General features: G+C 45.4%; 2 protein-coding genes and 1 pseudogene across 2 annotated transcripts; 2 read left to right on the top strand and 1 right to left on the bottom strand.

Moving 5' to 3' along the window:
- The first annotated feature begins 424 nt into the window (after nt 1-424).
- CX3CR1 (C-X3-C motif chemokine receptor 1) lies at nt 425-1,489 on the top strand. The gene has a single exon (XM_054385052.1). The coding sequence runs from the start codon at nt 425-427 to the stop codon at nt 1,487-1,489; it is 1,065 nt and encodes a 354-aa protein (XP_054241027.1).
- Nucleotides 1,490-10,965: 9,476 nt separating this feature from the next.
- Nucleotides 10,966-14,666, bottom strand: LOC128970095 (cohesin subunit SA-2-like; annotated as a pseudogene).
- A 2,296-nt stretch (nt 14,667-16,962) lies between these two features.
- CCR4 (C-C motif chemokine receptor 4) lies at nt 16,963-18,039 on the top strand. Its single transcript, XM_054384913.1, has one exon. It carries the CDS (start codon nt 16,963-16,965, stop codon nt 18,037-18,039), a length of 1,077 nt encoding a protein of 358 aa, XP_054240888.1.
- Nucleotides 18,040-18,800: the final 761 nt, after the last annotated feature.

The following is an 18,800-nucleotide window of genomic DNA, read 5'->3' as shown; positions in this document are numbered from 1 at the left end:
TTTCTCTTTTCCCTTGTACAAGGGGGAAGAGGGTGGAGAGGGGGAAGCTATTGGTAACCCCCTGGTTTTGTCCAGAGGGGGTTCTTGTGTTGTTTATAGATTGTCAAGATATATAAATATTGTATGTTTTGTACCTATTCATTGCATTTCATGTTTCTAGATTGTAGCAGTACTTGTAAATAGAGCTTCATTTGCTTCCACCTGAGCTGGTCTGGTAATTTTATTTTGGGGGGTGATTCTCTCAAATTAGTTGGGGGGGGGACACACACTGTGTAATTTCAACCCACCACACCTCCACACATAATCTAACTCTCACAAAATCCCAAAGCATGCAGGTGCTGAGGTCTCCCAGTACTGGATCTCCACCCTCTGACATGATTAACTTTCTTTCCTTTCCATGGTGCCTCTAGCCAGAGAATTCAGCATGACAGAAGCCCTGACAGAAACGACAGCCGAGTACACCTACGACGAGCACGCTTTGGCCTGCAATAAGACTGACATCCAGGGATTTGGCAAAATATTTCTGCCCATCTTTTACATTGCAGTCTTTGCTCTCGGCCTCACAGGCAATCTCCTAGTCATTTTGGCCATTGTGAAAGAAGGCAGTAAAAAAAGTATCACTGACATCTATCTCCTGAATTTAGCAATCTCAGACCTTCTCTTCGTCATCTCCTTACCCTTCTGGGCTTCCAACACGGTGCGTGGATGGACCCTTGGGACTACTGCATGCACAGCTGTTTCCTCTCTGTATTACATTGGCTTCTTTGGGGGCATGTTCTTTATCACTGTTATCAGTATTGACAGACACTTGGCCATCGTCCGGGCAACGTATTCCCTGAGGTCCCGAACAGTGAAACATGGCTTCCTTATAACCTGTGGAGTGTGGGCAACAGCACTTTTAGTTTCAGTGCCACATTTTGTGTTCTCCCAGCTGGTAGATGACGACTGCATTCCTGTATTCCCCCAGGAGCTGGAGAACATCTGGCCGGTGTTTTGCAACGTGGAGCTGAACACCGTCGGCTTTCTCATCCCAGTCTGTATCATAAGCTATTGCTACTGTGGGATCATCAAAACCCTGCTGGCCTGCAAAAACCAGAAAAAAACACGAGCCATAAAGCTGACCCTGGTTGTGGTCATCGTGTTTTTTCTCTTTTGGTCCCCCTACAACATCCTGATTTTTCTAGAGACTTTAAACCACTATGAGCTCTTCACGAACTGCAACCAGATCAGATCGCTGGACTACGCCATGCACCTGGCCGAGACCATTGCATTCAGTCACTGCTGTCTCAACCCTCTGATCTATGCCTTTGCTGGGGAAAAGTTCAGGAAATACCTCTATCGTGTCTGCTTGAAGTACTGCCCCTGCCTGTGCTTCTGTGGTCCCTGCAGCCGCTACCAGGTCACCTCTTCATCCAGCTACGCAGAAAGCATTGTGAACAGCAACATCACCCTGAACACCAGTGACCAGGACGGCTCTGTCTTCGTCTAAAAGGCTCTGTGAAGAAGAAATGGATGGGAAAATGTCTTCTGCAGGTCTAGCCACCCATGAGACATTGCCATTACAGAATCACAGAATCAATCAGGCTGGAAAGGACCTCAGAGATCATCAAGTCCAACATATTACCTGATATCTAACACTTCCTGACCATGGCTCCAAATGCCACATCCAGTCTTGTTTTGATCTCCAGGGACAGTGACTCCACCACCTCCCTGGGCAGCACATTCCAATGGCCAATTACTCTTTCTGTGAAGAACTTTCTCCTCACCTCAAGCCATGCCCCTGGCTCAGCTTGAGACTGTGTCCTCTTGTTGCTGGTTGCCTGGGAGAAGAGACCAACCCCCACCTGTCTACAACCTCCTTTCAGGTAGAGAGCAATAAGGTCTCCCCTGAGCCTCCTCTTCTCCAGGCTAAACAACCCCAGGTCCCTCAACCTATCCTCATAGGGCTGTGCTCCAGACCCCTTGAGCACAAGCCTACACATTACCTACACAAAGAGACTTAACAGCTGCCCTGTATCACTGGCATGCCTCTTGTTAAAGCATTAGCTATTCGAAACCAGTGAAGATTTCAAAACCAAAAGCAGTACAGTAAGTTGAGGTTGAATGTGGAATTGAATGGAGAGAGAGGGGGAGGGAAGGTTGAAGCCAAAGCAGCTCTCTGTGCTTGGAACAGCAGATGAAGAGTTTACGGCCAGGGAAGCTGTTAAAGAGTTCCATCACCAAAGCATGGGTCAGTGTGTGCACGTGAGGTACAAATGTACAGAGACCTAAAGTCATTCTGTAGGGAGTGGCAGCTGGCTGGCAGCAAAGGGGAATATTTTTGACATTAAAGGGCTATATTTTTGATGCTCTGTATCCATATAGAGGTGACTGGAGGGCTCTGGTTTGCATGAAATGTTTTACCTGTGCTTCTACACCTAATAAAATCCTACTGTTAAAAGAAGAGAGTTGCTTGTGAATACACATCGAGAGCCAGCACTGCACACAGTGTCTAGAGCACACAATAATCAGAGGGAGGATCTGGCACCTGACCTGGAGCTGATCCAAGCCAGCAGGCACACCTCCTGATTTCTATGGCTGTGGAAGAGCCACAAAAACAAGAGGCTGGTGAAACATCCCCAAGTGCTCTGCTGAGTGAAGGGCTGCCAGCTTGAGCAAAGGACACCAGGAGATGGAGTTTTGAGTTAGGGTATCATAGAACCAGAGACTCTTCCTTTAAGATCATGGTGTCCATGCCCATGGCAGGGGGGTTGGAACTAGATGATCCTTGAGGTCTCTTCCAACCCAAAGCATTCCATGAATCATATGGCACAGGCTAGCTGTGGTTTGTTTGCAGAGCATGGTAAGGATGCACTTCACACCCATGCTGTACTTGCCACACGCTGTGAACACCAACTGTGTCTGTGCCATCACAGACAGCAGCTTCTGGGACAAAACAACCACTAGCCAGTGCTGCTTACCATAACCTTCCTCAAAGGTTGTGGCCTCCCCCACCTCAGCTGATTTCCCCAGGTAACCTCCAGGTGTACCCAGGTTTCATGTGTCCCAGAGGACACATTTGCCATGTGCATTCCACAGCCTCCAAATATCCTTTTTGCTCTCATTGTGCCAAAGCACTGAGGGTGGAAAATGTCAGAGAGCTGAGAGTCCTTCCCCAGGGACCTCCCTGGGAAGCTCCTGCCATCATCTAGTGCAGAAGTAAAGATTTTTGTTGGCATTGTGGACTGCAGTTAGATGGATAGAAAAAGGACTGTGGCCATCTATGAAGCTGAGATCATCTTAAAAGGAAAAATCAAGGACCAGCCTTACAAAATGAGTCCATGTCAGTGGGACTCCATCTCTATACAATGCTGGAACTGGCAAATCTGAGGAAACTTTCCAACCAACACAGTCTAGAGTGTTGGTGGGAGAGGAGTAGGTGCTTTCTTTGAGGACCTTAGCACCACCTTCTTTGCAAGAAAGCTTGGAGAAGAACCTCTCCATGGAGCAATTTTCCACATGCAATAATTCAATATTTTATTGATATGGTTAACATTTAAACATATTAATATTATTCAAAATATTAATAGCAAGCAATTTATTTTCAAAATATTTAAATTCAAAAATTACTCCATTTTTTGCTACTGAAATCCAGCACACTCTACAGTCCCCCTTCATAAAATGCCTCTTTAATACAAGGTGTAAATATATTCTATATGCTCCACTTGTTAAATTTCAGCTCTAAGTGGACTTCCAGGCTCCAAACTCCCAAAGACCAGGTGTAGCATAAGTGTCACTTGAAATTAAACTACTTCTCATAATTCAGCCTGCCTGAGCAAGTGAGATAAAACAAGTCCCTATCCCACCCCCCCACTTCCCCCACTGGTATTTTTAAGAAGTGGTTATTTTTACAATAGTTTTGTTTGGGTTTGTTGGTTTGTTGTTTTTTTTTCTACGAAATGCCAAGATGTGCAGAAAGAAAGAGGAAGGTACTCTGAGACTAAACAAGAAGTCATGCAGCAGAACAGCCTGAAGAGGGTGGATTGCCAGGCTGAGCAGTGCAATCTCCCTCAGTGTAGTTACCCTAGTTACTGAGTGGGAAAAGTAACAGGCACCTTTCAATATGGTCCATGTGCTGTCTCCAGAATGGAAGGTGCAAGCCTAGAGCTTTCTGTCAGCTCTCTAGAAAAGAAGAACATTTTCCTGCCTACCCAGCTCCAGTACAGCACATCCTAGCACACACATAGAATCATAGAATTGTCAGGATTGGAAGGGACCTCAAAGGTCATCCGGTTCCAACCTCCCTGCCATGGGCAGGGACACCTCACACACACAAACCAGATCAGGTTTCTTGGAGCCACATCCAGCCTGGCTGCAAAAACCTCCAGGGATGAGGCTTCCACCACCTCCCTGGGCAACCTGTGCCAGTGTCTCACCACCCTCATGGGGAAAAACTTCTTCCTAACATCCAATCTGAATCTACCCACTTCTAGTTTTGCTCCACTCCCCCTAGTCCTACCACTACCCAACACTCTAAAAACTCTCTCTCCAGCTTTCTTGTAGCCCCCTGCAGATCCTGGAAGGCCACAATAAGGCGTCTTCAAAGCCTTCTCTTCTCCAGACTGAACAACCCCAACTCTCTCAGCCTGTCCTCATAGGAGAGGTGTTGCAGCCCTCTGCTCATTCTTATGGCCCTTCTCTGGACACACTCCAGCACCTCCCTTTAGCAGTGCAGACAGGCCTGGGATCTCTGCACACTGCAATGTGTGAAACTGCATCTGCAAAAACCCTTCACTTCCAAGCCAAGGGCCCCTCCAATAACCTGCACTTCTGTCTTGTCTTTTTTTCTTTGCCACATTGCAACAGAAGTCTTCCAAGAATTGGCAGCATAATATTACCCACTTTTTCTGCTGGGTATTTTGAAATCATTACATAGAATTTTCTATGTGCAAGGTTTATTGCTCAATATTTAAGCATTTGTATGACATGAAAAGCTTCAGGGAAGGTTTCTAGGCATTGAGCTCTTTGACAAATAGTTTGTGGAGATCTCTCCTCATAGCAGAAATGGTAAATCTTAGAAAATCCACTGAGACCAAACTCAACAGCTTCATTTTGACTGCATTAGCAGGAAGAGTTCTGCTGGAACTGTCCCCTAAAACCAACTGCAACTTCCACAAAACATACGAGGGTTCTGATGGCAACCAGTGAGACTCCAGCAGGGCTGGGTTGAGCTGAGGCAGGCTTTGCTGTACTGCACCATGCCAGCATCCACAGAGATTTATGACAGCTAACATAGTGTAGTTTCCTGGGTTTCTGCTCGTTTTACACATTGCACTCCTCCAGGTGGTCTTTGCACCACTCAAGTCTGACTGAAAGCCCACTGATGCCTCCTTAAGTAGCCTTTATTTAAAGATACTACTTCTCTTTCAAAGGCCCTGCAGCAGGAAGCTGATGCTTTCTAACTGCCCAGCTGGTTTACAATGTACAATTTGTCCACATAGAGCACTAATACTGTGTTTATCCTTAACACATCCCTAAGGACTACCGATAGCCAGTCCCAACCCATGCTCTCAGTGTGGGATAAAACTTTTCCATCTGCCACAAATTAAGAACAGACAGTTGTTTACTTTGCAGGTCACCATTTCCATGTGAAAATGCTCTCCCCCATACACACACACTTGTCATATCCATCCATTGAAGAGTATTTGGCTGTACAAAAAAAAAAAAAAGGAGGTCAGGAAATCTCTGCCCCTGGAGGATTGGGTTATTGGGCTTTGGGGACTTGTGGGGGGGGTGAGCTATCTTTGCATCTCATTTTTTCCATCGTGATCAACTCCTTTCCTGTTTGAGAATCACACTGACACTTAGCATAAATCTCTCCCCAGCTGGGTTACTGTTTGAGGAACTAATAAAACCCGAATCCCAACTTTCTCAAGCAGGTTCACAACTACACTTCATGTTCTACTTATAAATGGAAGGAACAAGATACATATTTAGCCAAACTGCTTGCAGTGAGATACATAGACAGCAGTATCTTTTTTTTTTCAGGTGCCACTGTAAATCCCTTTTGTTCACATCATAGAAAGGCTCAGGCTGGAACAGAACTCAGAGATCACCTACTCCAACCTCCCTGCCATGGGTATGGACACCTCTCAATAAGACTTGGCTGCTCAAGGCCTCATCCAGCCCCCAAATCATAGGATTTATGTTTCTTCACTTTTAAGCTGATCATGGCTGATTTGAATTCTTTTCATTGACCTCTTGGGGTTCTGAACTTGTACCAAAGCCTTGGAGATGCAATCAGTGAGAGCTTGACATTGACCCAGGAGATCGCTCCACAGTGAGCTGTCGTTTTCAACACCAGCACCAGGAGTTGCCACCCACACATTTCCTTTGGATTTAGAACTTGCTGGGAGAGGAGCTGAATTCCTGGGTCCAGGGCAGTCTGAAGTTTTTAAGCTGTATTTCACAGAGAAACTATTTACAAATGCATTAGTTATGGGTTAGGTTCTGTCATTTCCCTTTGGTCTCTTTCACCTTTGAGAGGTGCCTCACTTCTATGTAGCAGGTAGTACAAAACCACTGTCCTAGCAGGACACTCCATTGCCAGTGAGGGGACAAATCTCATCCATGCAAATCCCAAGTGCTGCTATCACTCAAAAACAAAGGAGAGTTTTCAAGATGAAAGCTCAGTTAGCAGCTTTATTCCTCCCAAATCTGTATCCTAGAAGCTGCACTATCTCTACCCAATACTGCTTTTGCAGCTCCTAGCTGCAGACACTTTTCCTCTAGTTACTGCCCAAGACAAAGGACATTTACACACCACTTCTACAATGGTCACCTTCTAGTTTGTTAAACATTATCTGTATTTGGGCTTATCCAGTCCTGCTCAAAGCTTTGCTGCTTGCCCTTCAGTTTCTTTACTCTCTTAGACACTCAGAACTCTAATGAGAGCCTGTGACTTCCAGAGCTGTCATTTTGAAATTCAAAACCCAGCATGCAAAGCTAAAACTGAGAACAATTTATCACCATTAATGGATGGCCTCTGGCTCTTGTCACATACAGAGAGTTTCTGCTGAAGTTGGTAATAATTCTGCTGTTTTTGTCAATAACAACTTCCTAATTCACTTGGGAACAACTGTGAGAGCTTGGATTTCAACATACACACAACCCAAACCCCAAGAGATGGGTTTTGCAGTGTCAGTCTTAACACATCATTTTCAGCATGGGAAAAAAAAACAACATCCACCAACTGCTCCTGCATGATTTTGTTTGCTGCACTGATATCCAACAGACAAATGGCAATGACTAACATATTGTACTGTAAAGGAGCTCTCAGGAGACATGGGAAGAAATAGTTTGCTTGTGGAGAAACAGTTTTCTTTTACCAAACTGCCAAACCCTTTGAGATCAGCAGGAAGCAGCACACTGACTTTATTTGGTGAATATAGAGAATTTAGTGAGATGTTGGGAAATACTGAGATACATTGAGATATATTTCAATATATTGAGATATATTCAATAAGATTATGTAAGCAAGGACTCTGACACAGCCTTTTCACTATACAGAGGATATTATCCACTTGCCAACTGCAGCTGCAAGGGGAACAATAGCCTGTTTTCCACCCCACTAAGATTTTAGGTCTCTTGTAATGTACATGCATTTATCACTGCTCCACATTGAGCTGCAGCCCAGCAGGTCTATACTCCAGGATGATGCAGACCACTGAAAGAAGCTGCCTTTCTCCCACACGAAGTTTGCATTTGACTCATAAACATTTTATACGTTAAAATGCAACCCAGCAGCTCAGTTTGCCATGGCCATGATTTGCAGGGTTCTCTAGAGGGCAGCCAGGAAGCTGAGGAAGCAGAGGAGTGGAGGGCTCCAGTGCTCCACACATCTGCTGGCAAAGAGTTCCCTCTAGCGTCACCCACGCACTGCTGCTTCTCTGGGCGTTGCTAGAACAGCACAGTTCCTTACCTGTAAGAACTGCTTGAACCTCTGAGCTGCAGCTTCAATTCTTTTTCCCGGCTCCAGCCAGGTAGGAGCAAACTCGAAGGCCGTGGTGTGTCTAAGGGGCACCTGGAGCAGGCTGCTGCACCAACTTTAGTCACAGGCGGTTGCTGAGAAACATAGATGCCAGCCTGGCCATACAAAGAGCACACAGCAGTGAGGAGCACTCCCCACTGGAAGGGCCTCAGGAAATAGTGCCTAAAACCACTCAGGGCTGGGGAATGGTGCAAGCAAGCAAGCACAGGAATCACTGGTTTTAGCACCTCCCAGGGACATTTTGCTACACCTTACAGTACACATGAAGGATCTTCACCAACACATTTTCTCTGCCCTGGAACTCTGCCCTGAGGCGTCTCAAAGCTGCTTTTGCCTGTTTAGTAAGTGGGAGTATTAGAGCAGACTGGAATTTGACCAGGTCCATACCTCTGAGTGACTTCAGAGTCCCTCTCCCCCATGGAGTCCTATCTTAGTAAATAGGTATTCCTGCATAGCTGTCAGCTGATATTTCCCAAGGGAGCCTTCATTTGAACCATTAAAGCTTACCATCACCTGGTCTCTTGCTTAGCTCCTTTTTCTTGGTCCTGCTGCTGGTCTCTGCTCTCCAGACCCTCCTGGCAGTTCAGGTTTTAGGAAGCTACAGCGCAGGGATGAACAAAACACAAGTAGACAACACTGAATGCACCAACCAGAGTTTGCAGATCAAGTTACATCCAGATAAGTCACCACTATCTCACTATCTGTAATCACTCTTGCTAGTGCCAAACCCTCTGCCCTGAGCTCTCTCCATCACTTATTCTCCCCTTTTTTCATGTCAATGCTTTCTTTCATTTGCACCAGAGGGTGGCATTATTAAACTGTCAGAAGTCATTCATGGTAGAGGCGGACACCCCAGTCACTGAGGAACAAGTACAGAGCATGAAAAATACATTCATGAAAAAAAGAAAAAAACAATCACAACAGTGCAGACAGTGACTGTCTCCAAAAGCAGGCAATTCATTCCCTTTCCTTATTTAGTTCTCAGGAAATCCGGAAAATTAGGAGAAAAAGAACTTCACAGTGGAAAGGTGGCACAAACACTTTGCTAATGAGCAAGGAGAGAACAATGTGCAAACTGCAATTCAAATTCTTTTCACCTGCAGAAGAACTGCATAAGGGCTGACCACGAAAGGAGGAGCTGGCCACGTGATGGAGAGAACAACTGAGAAAGATAATTGTTTGTACAGCTGTGACTTGGGCAGCCTGGATCTTGCTCTGATCCACACAATCAATCAATATATTGATTTTTGCAGCAATTAGCTATCTTTAGTCACCATCACAGAATCACAGAATTATTGAGGCTGGAATAGACCTCTGAGATCATCATGTCCTATGTCCTTGTTCCCTATGTCCATGTTCCCTATGTCCTAACACCACCACACTGACTAGACCATGTCACTAAATCATCTGCCTCTCTCCAGTGTCAGTCTCTTCTGTGTAAGGACTTCTCTAATACACACTTCTAAATCACTTATCCGTGGTCAACACTGATATCAGAGGGAACAGATGATACACTGGGGTATCAGTGGCTTAGCTAAATGTCTACCTGCAGTCCTTCCTTGGGTGGGACTTTTGGGCATCTTGTTAAAGACCAAGTGACCGACAAGAGTTTCCACAGAAAGTGAAAATAGGAGTGGCTGAAATCATCTTTTTGTGAGAAGCAAGGTTTTCATTGCTTGGGTTGTTCTGCTTTTATTAAGATCCCTTCTGTTGGTTTAACTCATAGAATCATGGAATCAACCAGGTTGGAAGAGACCTCCAAGATCATCCACTCCAACCCATCACCCAGCCCTATCCAATCAACCAGACCATGGCACCAAGAGCCTCATCCAGGCTTCTCTTGAACACTTCCAGAGAGGGGGTGACTCCACCACCTCCCTGAGCAGCACATCCCAATGGCAAATCTCTCTCTCTGTGAAGAACTTTCTCCTAACACCCATCCTAGACCTCCCCTGCACAGCTTGAGACTGTGTCCTCTTGTTCTGTTGCTGGTAGCCTGGGAGAAGAGACCAACCCCCACCTGACTACAACCTCCCTTCAGGTAGTTGTAGACAGCAATGAGGTCACCCCTGAGCCTCCTCTTCTCCAGTCTCTCAGCTCCCTCAGCCTCTCCTCACAGGGCTGTGCTCCAGACCCCTCCCCAGCTTTGTTGCCCTTCTCTGAACACCTTCCAGTACCTCAACATCTGTCTTGAATTGAGGGGCCCAGTACTGAACACAGCACTCAAGGTATGACCAGTGCTGAGTCCAGGGGAAGAATAACCTGCCATGTCCTGCTGGCCACACTATTCCTGATCCAGGCCAGGATACCATTGGCTCTCCTGGCTGCCAACGTGCCCCTCCTCCCCAGCCCAGATAAAAGGTTAATCTCCTCCCAGTGAAGCTAATCAGGTTTGGTTCACCTCTCTGCACTCTTGTGATTTGGTCAGTACCACACATCTGATAGCACCTAGTAAAGAGGTAAGATGACTTCTTTCCTCTCCCCTTCCCCTGCCAAGCCAATAGGTTACAGAAACATCCTCTACATCTCACTGAGACCACTTCCCCCTTTCCTCTTAACCTCACAGTCTCCAACCATCCCTCTTTTGTTAGTCTCTGCCAAGTTATTCTCCAAGGAGGAGCTGAAAAAACACAAGCTGCCATGTTAGGAGGAGACCTCAAAGCTCCCCGACTATCGACTACAGTAATAGCTGGTCCCTTTCACTCTCCTTTCTCTCCAGGCCATCGCAGGACCTTTACTCACAACAGCAGCTTTCACCCATTTTCTGCATCATCTCATTTGTTCAGAGATTTTTTTTTTTTTGTGTGGGGGGGTCCTATGTTTCCAAGAATTGGCAGATTTTTTAGATTTTTTTTTAGCTTCATTCACTGAGGTTCTCCACCCTATCCCAGCTGCACACACATGCCCTGACAAAGAGCCTTTGCTGCTCTACTTCTCTACTGGTAGCAGCAGAGCTTTCCAAAAACCAGCAGCCAGTCCCAGAGGATCATGAAGGCCTTTTCTCTTGGATCTTTTTTCTTACAGTGGAGGAAGCTGACTGAAACATCTCAGCTCTCTTCTTAGTGCAAAGAGTCTCCCTTGGGGGATTTTCCCAAACTACAGCTAATTGCCACAGAAGAGAAACAAAAAACATGCACTGGGGAGCTGACAGGATCATTAGTGGAACACTGGAACAGGTTACCCAGGAAGGTGGTTGGGACCCCATCCCTGGAGCTATTCAAGGTGAGGCTTGACAGGGCAGCCTGATCTAGTGGAGGATGTCCCTGCTGACTGCAGAGGGGCTTGGACTGGATGACCGTTGGAGGTCCCTTCCAACCTAAATCCAATGATTCTATGACTAGAACAGGCAAACTCCCGCATCCCATTTCCAACACCAACAGCCCTAAAAATCTCATCATACAGATTCCACTTGGTAAGATCCTGGGCATTATGAGAAGCTGCTACTCAGAGTGCATCCTGGAAATTCCTTCTGTATCTACACAAAATCCTCTTCCTTTTGCCAGAAGCCATCTAGTTTCTGGTTAAGCTGTCCCAGCAACTCATCTCTCAGCTGAGTTCAGGCATGATCTGCCTGGCAGATGGCAATTTCTTCACTGCATATAGTAATGGATATAGGAAGTCCTGAAGGAAGTTAGACTGTTCAGTCAGAATGTCTTTTCCCTCTCTCAGCAAAGTATACAAATGCTTCTCTAGATGTCTTGTAGCATAAACATCTAAATCACAATGCTGAGGAACCTGTAGAAGCCTTGCTGCTTTTTGTGCATCTGTTGAATACTTTGCCGAAGAGCTGAGGAGGCAGCATAATGAAGTGTGCAGTAGTTTGGGTGCAATCTTCCAATTGGATTTTCTTCTGTTTCACTGACAGAATTTATTTTGCTTTATCTCTGCCCAGTGGAGGATGATTTCCAGCTGCTTCTCTAACCATTGTGGGGATAACCTCAATGAGAGCACTGTCATGGGCATCACTTGGTGCTCCTCCATCTCCTTCAGCACTTTTTAATAGAAGAGTGGTTGTGCACTCCCATTCCTTCAGGAATTTGCCTGCCCAGCCCCACAAGCTATCTATGAGGTACTGCAATATGTTTGTGTAGCTTACTCTGCAGGAAGAAACACATGGATCTTGTCAACTGGACAGTACTCACCCCAAACTTCCCTCTTCCTTTGGGCTGAAGTTCTTCATCTCCTTCATGAATATGCAGCCTTTTAGTACAGAATTCCCCAGCTGCTCCTACAAGCAGAGGGTGTGGTATGAACAAACTGCTATAAAGTTTCAAAGTCTTGAGCTGGCAATACATCCTCACAGCTCTGAACCAAAAGCTTCGTGGTTTGAACTGCTTCTTCATGATCCTTGTCCAGAGGCATGGGCACAATTCAATCCTTCAATCTGCTAGGAAAGAAAATCCATTCTGGAAACAAGGTCTTTTCTGCTCCAAATTCCTTGCAGTCCCAGAACATGCTTCCCCCACACTTCAGCTTGCTTGTCATAAAATATCTTGGGTGGATGCTGCAAGGAGCTGTAACTTTTGAAAAAGCATCTGGGTGTGTTTAAATCCAGCTGCACATTTCTTCAGGGCAAGTTGCTCAGATCTTGGGGATCACATCATGGTAATGGTTTAGAAATGTCCCTTTGCAAATAGCGTTCGTCATGGTCTATACCTCTAGACACTTATGCTTGTGCTGCTTCCTTTTTCCCTCTGGCTGCTCAAGCCTGTAATTGGTCTTCTTGCCACTTATCCTCTTCTTCTCCACCTTATGTAATCTTTGAGCACTGTGCTTGCTGACATCAGGGTTCAGAGGTACACTTGTAACTGCTGTCAGTGGGTTCATTGCTGCCAAAGCGCTCGTGTGTCTGAATGCCCTGACCACAGAGTCCACCAAGGCTGTACACAGCAGGATGATAGCATCCACCAAGCAGCTACCACACAGATGCTGCACTGGCACTGCTGGACAAGCACTGCAAGAAATTCACAGAAATTAGCCTTCAACTTCTTCCAGTAGGGTCCTACTCTGATCAGCAACTAGTCTTCATTGTCCTTATCCTGGCCAAGTAACTATCAGGATCCAAGGATCTGCGCATTTCTTGTACTGCAGCCTGGTTTCCTTACCAGAGGTCTCTGTCATTTTTTGTGTGACATCCTTCTACTGCAAACTTGGAAACTCCTCTGCTGTTACCATGCCTTGACAGCCTGAGCACTGAATAAAGAAGTCGATCAGACCTAGAAGGGCCACGTTTCTGTCTTGCTGTCCTGGCATGCTAACCACTTCAAACAACATAACTGCCTCAACCACTTCTCCATTCTGCAACCAGCTCACTCTTCTGCTACTGGAAGAATTTTTCCTTCTGTTTTTGTACTGTTCTTGGATCTTGCATTTCTCCCTTGGTATTTTCAGGTTGCCATTTCTCACACAGTTGCCATTCAGACTCAGGTACAGCCTCATCATAGACAACATTCCCTTTTAGGCTGGGAAGGTTGCTAGCTGTGCTGGGCTCAGCTATTGTTTCCACTACCTTATCTCAGCAGCATGATAATGTGATCAGCACTGCTTCTGAAGAATCTTCACCAAGACTGGAACAGTTAGCAGCTTAACAAGGCAGCAAGCAGATATAAAAAGGCTGCTCAGGATGCATTTTCTACTTGAAAGTCTTCCAAGGAAAGACTAGGCAAAAGGCAATGTGCCAGACAGGTCTTTCCTATGGTCCTTCCTTTGGCTAGCACCACATGAAACTGGCAGCCATAAGGCTGCAGACTCAGGCCCTGCTAACATTATGATTGAAAGATTAGAAGCATATCTGAAGTGTGGCATGTGTGCTAAGGACAGGCCAACAGACCTGACAGGGCTGCTGATATGTGAAATCAGCCCTTAGACAAAAAGGGTTCATACAGGGTAGAAGAGAGATTGTTTCTGGATTCAGTTCTATTCACTGGGTAGAAGAGAGACTGTATCTGGATTCAGTTTTATCCGCTAGGTAGAAGAGAGACTGTATCTGGATTCAGTTCTGTTCACTGAGTAGAACAGAAACTGTATCTGGCTTCAGTTCTATTCACTGGGTAGAACAGAAACTGTATCTGGCTTCAGTTCTATTCACTGGGTAGAACAGAAACTGTATCTGGCTTCAGTTCTATTCACTGAGTAGAACAGAAACTGTATCTGACTTCAGTTCTATTCACTGGGTAGAACAGAAACTGTATCTGGCTTCAGTTCTATTCACTGAGTAGAACAGAAACTGTATCTGACTTCAGTTCTATTCACTGAGTAGAACAGAAACTGTATCTGACTTCAGTTCTATTCACTGAGTAGAACAGAAACTGTATCTGGCTTCAGTTCTATTCACTGGGTAGAACAGAAACTGTATCTGGATTCAGTTCTATTCACTGGGTAGAACAGAAACTGTATCTGGCTTCACTATTCTATTCATTACTCCATCTGGAAATCAAGAAAAACCACCAGTGATGAGGCTCGGAGGAGATAGTTTGATGGAGTAGAAAATAAGGAGCAGGACAAGGAAAGCATGCAGACACATGGTGATTAAAAAAAGCCTACAAAGAGGCAGCTTGTGAAAGGTGACTGAGAAGCTGCTTCACATACAATTGTTATACTCTGGCGAAACATGAAAGCAGTAGATGGCAATTCTCATGCTGTCTTCAGCTCAAGCTTTTATGGAAGAAACATTTCAGCCACCTGTAACTCATTGAGCAGAGTAACAATGGCAGAGGCATATGGGACAGCAGCAAACAGCATCAATGAACATTTGTGTCTGGAATAACACTAGAGGTTGAATGAGAAAACAGCTAACCTCTCCTGGACTGAGATCTAGGATTCTTCCTACTACCAATTTCTCCTGCTAACAAGCAAGCAGCCTCCCCTGTTGAGAACTGGCTTTTAGTTCTGCTTGGCTGGCCTTTTCCAGGACATAGAGGAGAGCAGCACTTGCCAGCTGCTAGCACAGCTGCTAGCACATCCTATTTCTCTAGCATATGTCCTCTGTGCTCTCTTCTCCTTTCCTAGGATCCCCCAAAAGACAGATAGGGCCCACTGCACTCTCAGGAGAAAGTCATAGGAGCTGCTAAGCTTCTTGCTGTGACAAGAACCACGGCAATCCTCAGCACCCTCTGCCCTCACACCACGCACACACCCCCATCCTGCTTCTTATTTGGTATTTTGACCACTATTACCATTTGTGCCAGGCCAGTGGTAGGAGGTAGATTTGCTGTATGTAAAACCCACTACAGGAGACCACAAGCAAAGAGGTAGCAGGAGTTAGCATGCCTTCATTTCTTTTCTGAGCAAGGTAAGTAGGAAGATCAAACAACTATGAATAAGAGGAGCCTTCCCCACACTAAATCTGTAGAAAAGCACAGCTGTACAATCACCAAGTGTAACTTTCAAAATCAGTTACCTCGCAGCCAGAGACTACAAACACATCTCCCACACACCCACCAAGTGCCTTCCTCCTCTTTGCTCACTACAGATGATCTCAAATTACTTTTTTTTTTTCTGAGCTCAAGATGCATTTTACAACCCATGAGACAGAACAAGGTTTCAGTTGAATGACAGCTGCTTAGTGACATCTATTTTAATGACTGTTGTGTAAGATGAAGCTGCTTTAACTGAGCTATCAGGCTCTCAGTGGAAACTTTGCATTTCCTCACACACTGTAAGAGGTTTAACTTTATTTCTGGGTTTCAGGGACCATCTCTGATGAACAGCGAGGAGAGAAGAAGCACTTGTGATAAAATCAGTAAGGAAGTACCAAGTTTCCGGTACAAGCCACAGCCCCCTGTGACATCTGCTTTTTGCAGCTGCTGGATAGCTCTGTGTAAGCAGCACCTCCCTGGCAGAGCTACCTGGAGACCAGCAAGTGATTCTGTACCCTCAGAGCAAAGGAGCCTTTCAACATCATCTGAGAAGAAAGGAGGAGAAAAGGTAAAACTCAAAATGCAATTGCTGGGGCAGTTGTGAATCCTCAGGTGTGTGAGTGCAAGGCTTTTGCATCTACCTTTTCTTGCTGCTCAGGTAATTTTAGAAGCTGTTTTAAGAAGCCCTGCATCACCAGAAGTGGGTGCATGTGTGTTCTAGGAGCACACGCTTTCAGTTTTAAATATCTAAGTACATGCTGAACCTAGACTGGATTTGTCTGGGTGCAGTTGTTGCAAAGCGGTCATCTCTAGACCACTGGTGTCAGATGCTTTTGTTCCTTTGACTTGCAATGCAGATTCAAATCCTCACTTTCCTTCTGCTTTCCATTCATAAAGACAAAGGGGGAGGATATAACTCAAGCTTAGAACAATTCTGGTATGTTAAGCTAAAAAAAAAAAAGAGACACTGGCTGCGATGTGAATAACACACAAGGTAAGACATAGTGATATCTGCACTGTGCCTCTTACCTTGAAGCAATATCACTTCAAATTCTGTCTCTGCCTACTAGACAAGAACATACACACTAAACAGGAAAAATTCCTGTTAGTCACTTAGCCACTGAAGACAGCACTTACTGAAAACTCATGCCAGCTCTTACAAAGTGTAATTTCACCAGAAAGAAGAGTCAGATGCATTATTATAATCTTCTCCTGGTGACCTTTGTCTGATTGGAAGGGTGGGTGAAATCCTGCCTGTTGTGAATAGTGGCTTTGCTTTTTCCATTATTTCACACAGGATTTCTCTCTCTGATTTGATATCTTGATCCATTTCTTTTCATTCCTATTTGCTTTCCTCCCTGACACACTGTTCTCTGTGTGCTTGACATCCAAGCTGCAGGGTTGCAAAAGGACCAAGCATGTGCATGCTAAGGATCCTACATTTTGCAAATGTGCTGGAGAAGTGTGCAGGAGTCACTCAGTGCCAGTGATCCTGGCTTGCAGAGTAACCACACCATCTTCACTCACTGAAAGCCTTTCTGTATTCTTTCCTTCTCAGGAACTGGGGAAAAAATCATGAGCTCTTCAATGACAGAGTCCCCTGAGGTCGAAACCTCCACTTTCTATGACTATTATGATAACTACAACGATGCCCCAAAACCATGCAGCAAGGAAAGCGTCAAGAGGTTTGCAGCCTCCTTCCTGCCTGTTCTCTACACCCTGGTATTCCTGGTTGGGCTCTTGGGAAACATTCTGGTCATGGTGGTCCTCTTCAAATACAAGCGGCTGAAGGGCATGACCGACGTCTACCTGCTGAACCTCGCCCTCTCAGATTTGCTCTTTGTTTTATCCTTGCCTTTCTGGTCTTATTTCACCATAGACCAATGGGTTTTTGGAACTCCCTGGTGTAAAATCGTTTCGTGGCTCTACCTGGTTGGGTTTTACAGTGGTATCTTCTTTATCATGCTGATGAGCATAGACAGATACCTGGCAATTGTTCGGGCAGTGTTTTCTTTGAAAGCAAGGACTGCCTTCCACGGCTTGATCACCAGCCTTGTGGTATGGCTGGTAGCTCTCTCAGCCTCAGCTCCAGAGCTTGTCTTTAGAGAATCTTTTAATGAACACAATTATACCACTTGCAAGCAGAGATATCCAGGCAATTTCACAGCATGGAAACTCTTCTCCACTTTGGAAATCAACATTTTAGGTCTCCTCATCCCTTCCATAGTGATGACATTTTGCTACTCTATGATCATTAAGACATTAGTTCACTGCCGAAATGAGAAAAAGAACAAGGCTGTGAGGATGATCTTTGCTGTCATGGTTGTGTTCTTCTTCTTTTGGACTCCTTACAACATTGTTCTTTTCTTACAATTGCTGGAGATGATGGGAGTCATCAGAGACTGTCAAGTGAGCAGGAATCTGGACTATGCTTTCCAGGTAACAGAAATCCTTGGCCTTTTTCACTGTTGCCTCAACCCAGTCATCTACTTCCTCATGGGGGAAAAATTTAAGAAGTACCTGAAGATGCTTTTTAAGAACTGGAGGTTACCTGGAGAAGTTTGCAAGTGGTGTGGTGCTCACATCACTTACCACACTGAATCTACCAGTTCATTCCACACACAGTCCACGGGGGATCAAGATGCCCTGTAACACATTTCAGCCCAGCCACTGAACTCACCAGCAAGCAATCTGACGAAAGCAGGACCTTTGCAAAGCTAAGCAAATGCATTTAACAATAAGCTACTGCCAGATAATTACTTCAGCTTTGATTTCTGCCTCTACAACCTCTGAACAGCAGGACAGAAGGTGTGTTAGATGTGACAGGTGAGAGGTGGACGTGCAGTTTTTCTGCTGAGGCTACAAATCACTGCTCAGAACTAACAGGAGCTCTCCACAAAGCACTGTGCCGCGCTGCTTCCTTCTCACCAGCGTCGAGACTTGGGCAGGTTTAGACTGGACATTAAGAAGAATTTTTTCTCCAGCAAGAGTGGTCAGGCATTGGAATGTGCTGTCCAGGGAGGGGGTTGAGTCACCAATTCTGGATGTGTTTAAAGGTGGTTTGGATGTGGCGCTTGGGGATATGGTTTAAGGGGTGAACTTTGTAGAGTAGGGTTCTGGGTTGGACTTGGTGATCCTGAGGGTCTTTTCCAACCTGAATGTTTCTGTGATTCTGAGATTCTGAGACAGAGGTTGGCCTGCATGGAGGGGCAGAGGAGAGAGAGATGCTTGTCATCAGCACCTGCATTTGGAAAACACGGTCATTTATTCCAGAAGGAGAGTTATTAGTGGAGTTTTTCTGTTCTGCAGCTGATCTGTGTAGGATTTGTTTGTTCTGACTCTTAGCAAGCTATTAAAAGTACCTGCTACTGCCAAGTGTTTCATCTCAGGGCCAGGATACATCCTCTGCCACT

Source organism: Indicator indicator, chromosome 11, assembly GCF_027791375.1.
Source record: "Indicator indicator isolate 239-I01 chromosome 11, UM_Iind_1.1, whole genome shotgun sequence".
NCBI classification, from domain to species: Eukaryota; Metazoa; Chordata; class Aves; order Piciformes; family Indicatoridae; genus Indicator; species Indicator indicator.
The sequence above is the reverse complement of the archived record's forward strand: the minus strand, read 5'-3'. Positions and strand labels throughout refer to the sequence as shown.